Raw genomic sequence first — 5104 nt, forward strand, 5'->3', positions numbered from 1 at the left:
CCCCCCCCCCCGCCCCGTGCCCCTCCCCCAGCAGCACAAGTTAAAAACACAAACCTGCATTAGATTTTCAATTTTTGCAATTTTTTTGAGATTATTTTTCACAGCTGCACTGAAATACAGACTTTCCAATGGTAAAGCTATTCAACTCTTGTTAGGAAATAAGACTGCCTAATATAAACCCCATTTTTGTTGTTTACCTGCTAATATGCCACTGTAGTACTTCCCCTCCAAGAAAGGGTGTCCATGCTTAAGAAACTCAAAGGAAAACATCTAAAACTAGCCAAGCAGTAGCCATAATCAGAATGCTTTATTTTCTATTTCCCAAGATCTTTGCTTAAGCAGGCAGTTCTCAGACAAATGGTCAGAGAACTAAAAAAACAAACCTTACTTTTTGGAAGAAGGTTGATCAGACATTGAAAGTACAAATCCTATGTTCTTACTGTCCATAAATATTTGCAGTAAGTGCTCATATTATCTGTCTTGTGTATATATAAGAATACAAACTAGTTCAGAAATACCATGTAGAACGATAAGTTGACTATAGCCATCATATTAAAATTGTTATATGTCATTAAAGATGCTAGTAAAATCTTCAGATTCTTCGGATCCTGCTAAGGAAGAAACTTGCATTTTTTCTATGCTCTAATAGGATTGCAGCATTATAGCTTAAGATGGAAAAAAATTATGAAAATATTAAACCCGTTTCCCTGTGTTTGAGAGACCCTTCTCAGAACTAGATGCATTGTGCATTTTTCTAGGGTAGGGATCAGCAACCTTTTGTTGGCATGGGCTGCCCTTGCAGCCCAACACCAGCCATGGGCCGCAAGTCTCTGTCCCCTGGAAGTGGCCAACTGCCTGTACTTATCCTTACCATTGATTCCCCAACCCTTCTGCAGCAAGTGTAAGCACAAATGTGGTGGGGCAGAAGGCTCCACAGCAGAGGGAAGTATTACAGAGCAGTTGGGTGCCCAGGCCGTCAATCCCCCATGCTAACTCAGACCTTTACAGACCAAATTGGACCTCTTCATAGGCAAGATTCAGTCAACACACCATAGGCTGCTACGCTTGACTTGATCTAAATGCCAGCAATACATTTGTATGAGGCACTACATATAATGTATTTTGTGGGGGAAGGGTTATCCCCATGGCATGATTCTTTGTAAATGTGAACAAATTAAATGAAACAAATAGAATTAATTGTGAACTTGTGAGGACACGTGGCTGTTTTTATTGCTGGTAGTGTGGTAATATTGATTAAAAACATCCAAGTTACTGCCTATCTGTACAAATTATGAGCTGGCAACATTTTCAAAGAGCTAGGTGTCAGCAAGAGATGAATTTATTTTTGAAACTTGTGAAGTTGATCTCAGTTCTTAATAATTCTTTTGTCAGATCTCTTACATGAATATAGCAATGTTATAACTAATTCATCACATATATAAGCAATGATATAACTAATATAATATATTATATAATAATATAATCTTAGTGATTTCATAACAGAATGGTAGTCTTTAGAAATGTGGCAGTACTGGCAATGAGGGACTTTGTATGAACCAAGATTTATTTTCAGCACTTGTCAGATTATAAATGCAAGGAAGCATTGGGTTTATTTGCTTGTTTTGGTTTTTTTAGTATGACAAAAACGCTCTGTAAAAATACAGGTCTTGTTTTGTTCCATCTGAAATCCATGTTGCCTCTGGATTTTGTTTAGCTTCCTGTTGTGGATCCTGCAGCATGGTCTCTTAAGAAAGAAATGTACTCTGGCTTGGGAAATCAGCATGGTGGCAGGTGTTAAGGGGAATGGATTGCCCATGCCAAAATAATGCACTCACGTAAATTAAATTGAATCTTAAAAAAATATTTGGTGAATACATTTGTAAAACAAGATATTCTTTTCCATAGTGTGAAGCAAAGTTAGACAACTGCTGTCAACAGGAGTACAATAATAGGTTCTCCAACTTCAGACCTGGTGGTGGCAGACAAGCAAACAGTGGTGGCAGCTGCTACTCGCATCCCCAGCCCCATGGTTATCAGGGTTCCCTAGTGAGAAATTTGGTGGGCAGCCCTGATCCCAAACTCCTTGCCAAATAAAATAGTTGTGTTGGCTAGATCTGGTCCATGGGCCATATGATTCTTTTAGACAATTGTAAGAAATAAATATACTCCTTTTATGGACCAGAGAGCTGAAATGCTAGGAAGCCCAATCTGAAATACATACAAAAATGTGGGTGGAGGGGGGTTACCAAAATCTGAATCTACCTTGGGAGTGTGTTTCTAATAAAAAAGAGTGAGATTTTTGGGCAGAGTGCTGCCTAAAATAGGCTTGGAGTTATTAATAAAGATGTTTTTGTTGTTGTTTGATACAATCCTTTTTATTTACAAAGAATGTATAACTCCTATTCCCTGAACAAAGCAGGAATCAGAGAGATGATTGAGTCATCAATTGCTCCTCCTAACAAGGGCAATCCATAATTTGATTAACCACTCAGCTCAAAAGGGGAAACAAGGATACTCTGCATACTTCAGGAAGAGCAGTGCTAATGCTTTGAGGTACAGCATGTGTTCCTGGTTTGTAGTGTAGGAGGTTTTTTGTTTTGTTTTTATCTCTAAGGAAAATTTTTCTTTGTGTTGGATGATTTGCTATTTGTTTGTTTTTCTGATGACAGCCGAACACAGAACCTGCAGGCTTACTACCATATTAGGTCCATTAATGCAATTACTATCTAGAGGCCATTTACATTTACTGAATAGCATGAGATTGTTTAAATACATTTTACCACTTTCTTTTTGCTTTAGTGGAAGAAATGGATGTTTTGAAATGTCAATTTTTAATGTTTTCTGCAGTAAGAGGAAAATAAGCTTAATCCTGCATAGAACAGATGATTTAAAATGGAAAACATATTTATTAAAATTTTCCTTTGGTATTTCAGGTGCATCCTTTACTTCCAGGATCAGTAACTGTAATGATTCATGACTTATGTCTAACTTTTCCTGCCCCAGCCAAAGCTGAAATATATGTATCTGATATACTAGAGCTGTACGTCCGAGTTGTTGACAAGGTTAGTCTGTTCTGAGCTATTAGTATTGCTAATACTAATACACAAAATCTGCTGCGCTGGCAGTAAACAGAAAGCTGATGTATGTACAAGGCAACATGGTGGGATGTCACAGTAATGGCACATGAGCTTTCCCACTGAACTGCTGTGTTTGTTTTTGAGACGTCACTTCAAGTCTTGGTGCCTCACTGTTCCCCTCTGACCTTGTCAGGGCAGAGGCTGCTTCTTGCTACCAGTCTGCATAATACCCAACTCAGTTGAGTCATGATTTCAGTTGGGGCTGCTAGGCACTTGCCTTTATGCAAATAGTTGCTAATTATTATTAATAATACAGGCAACCCCTGCTTAGCATTCTTAATTGGTTCCTGAAAAACCGAGCATTAAGTGAAACGAAAATAAAGCGAAACCAAAAGTATTTGACAACCCAAGATGGTGACTGCAGTTGTTTTTAATGACTCAAGATGGCGACTGCGAGTGTTGTAATGAAACTTGCTGAGCATTAAGTGAAATCGGGTATCAATTTCAAATAAGCGTTATAGCGAAATAGCACTAAGTGAAATAGATTAAGCAGAGGTTGCCTGTAATAATAATATCAAGAGCAGCGATGATGATGATAATACATAGTTCTGAAATAATATTGGTTCACATTTTTGTTTTAAGAATTTGTGAGAGTGATTGATTCATCATGGACCTTTTGGGAGAACTTTTCACAGTCATTTTTTCTCTTTTCTTTCTCCTTTTTTTTATGTATTTTTATTTTATGTGCAAGCAGAATTTAAGTTCAGATTTCTCATGTTTGCTTGAATGATGTCCATGCCAGTTGAAATATCTGAATTGATTAATTTCACTTGACACTAATATTACCTGTCAGGGATTGCTGTTTTAAAACTAGCACCAATTTAACTTCAGAGTCCATTATCTTAATATCTGTTTAGAAATTGAATGTGAATGCAACTAACATTTATGTTGAAATAGAAGAATAACTTTAAAATCTTGTTTCAATTAATAATAGAGAGTGACTATTGCAGGTGGAGATTGGAAAAACAGTTAAAGCTTCTGTCAGAGTATTGGATGACTCCAAGAAACCTTTTTTGGCTAAATATCTCGCATTTATGGATTTAAAACTAAGGGCAGCATCTCAAATTGTTTCACTGGTGTAAGTTTATTCATGGTCTCTCTTTCCCTTTAATTTCTAAATAAATTGCTTCTAGGTAGGGAAAATAAAAAATATAATATAGCAAAGACATTCTTGGAGAAGCAAGTAGCATGCATTCACTGATAAACTCCCTATGTAATGAATTCTAAGACTCAGATTGTCTTAAAGCATTATCTGTACAACCTCAACATTTTTATTTTGATTTAGCAGTAATTTTTAAAAGTTTAAATGTTTGTAATAAAGTTTCTCTTTTGGGCGGGGGGCATGGAGACGGGCTTATATTGAGCAAAGAATTTAAGCGTGGGCATACGTCCCTTTGACCTTCCTGAATTGGAGCCTTTGTCATGAACTTGTAGTGCACTATTCGGTGCTGAGCATCTTGTAAGCAAAGTCTGTATAAATAATATGATATGAATACATGGCTGCCTGAAAATCATTCTGACATTATCAAACTCACTTAACTTTTTACTGACCCTCTGAAACTAACAAAGTTAGATCACCATTTCTGTTAGAAGCTCTGTTTTCTAGGCCTGTGCAAATAGGGAAGTATTTGATTCAGATTTAGCCAATTTGTAGGACAGTGTGATTCAATTCAGATAACTGTCCTGAATCGATTCGGCCGAATCAGCTTCAGAAGATTCAGTGCTGATTCAGAGAGATTCAGTGATTTCAGATTGGCCGGAGAGAGACAGGCACAGTCAGGCAGCTGCAGGTTCTCCTGCGGCTCCTCTAGCTGTGCCTACCTCTCCCTGGGCAGGGGGAGCCACAGGAGAAGCCCCCATGGCTGTCCTGCCTGGCCTTATCCCCTGCCCAGCCCCAATCTCCCAGCACTTAAAAGCCCTGCATTCACAGACTGTAGCAGGGGCTCTGGGGCCTCCTGGCAGAGTCT

General features: G+C 38.1%; 1 protein-coding gene across 1 annotated transcript in view; it reads left to right on the forward strand.

The window, feature by feature from the left end:
* The window catches only part of NUP210 (nucleoporin 210), a 128523-nt gene that overhangs the window by 75192 nt on the left and 48227 nt on the right, over window positions 1–5104 (forward strand). Inside the window, exons 22-23 of the mRNA XM_019504616.1 lie at window positions 2934–3062; window positions 4088–4215. Coding sequence (XP_019360161.1) covers window positions 2934–3062; window positions 4088–4215 — 257 coding nt within the window. The remainder of the gene's footprint in view (window positions 1–2933; window positions 3063–4087; window positions 4216–5104) is intronic.

Source organism: Gavialis gangeticus, unplaced genomic scaffold (assembly GCF_001723915.1).
Source record: "Gavialis gangeticus isolate Ggan-Ray unplaced genomic scaffold, GavGan_comp1, whole genome shotgun sequence".
Taxonomy (NCBI): Eukaryota; Metazoa; Chordata; order Crocodylia; family Gavialidae; genus Gavialis; species Gavialis gangeticus.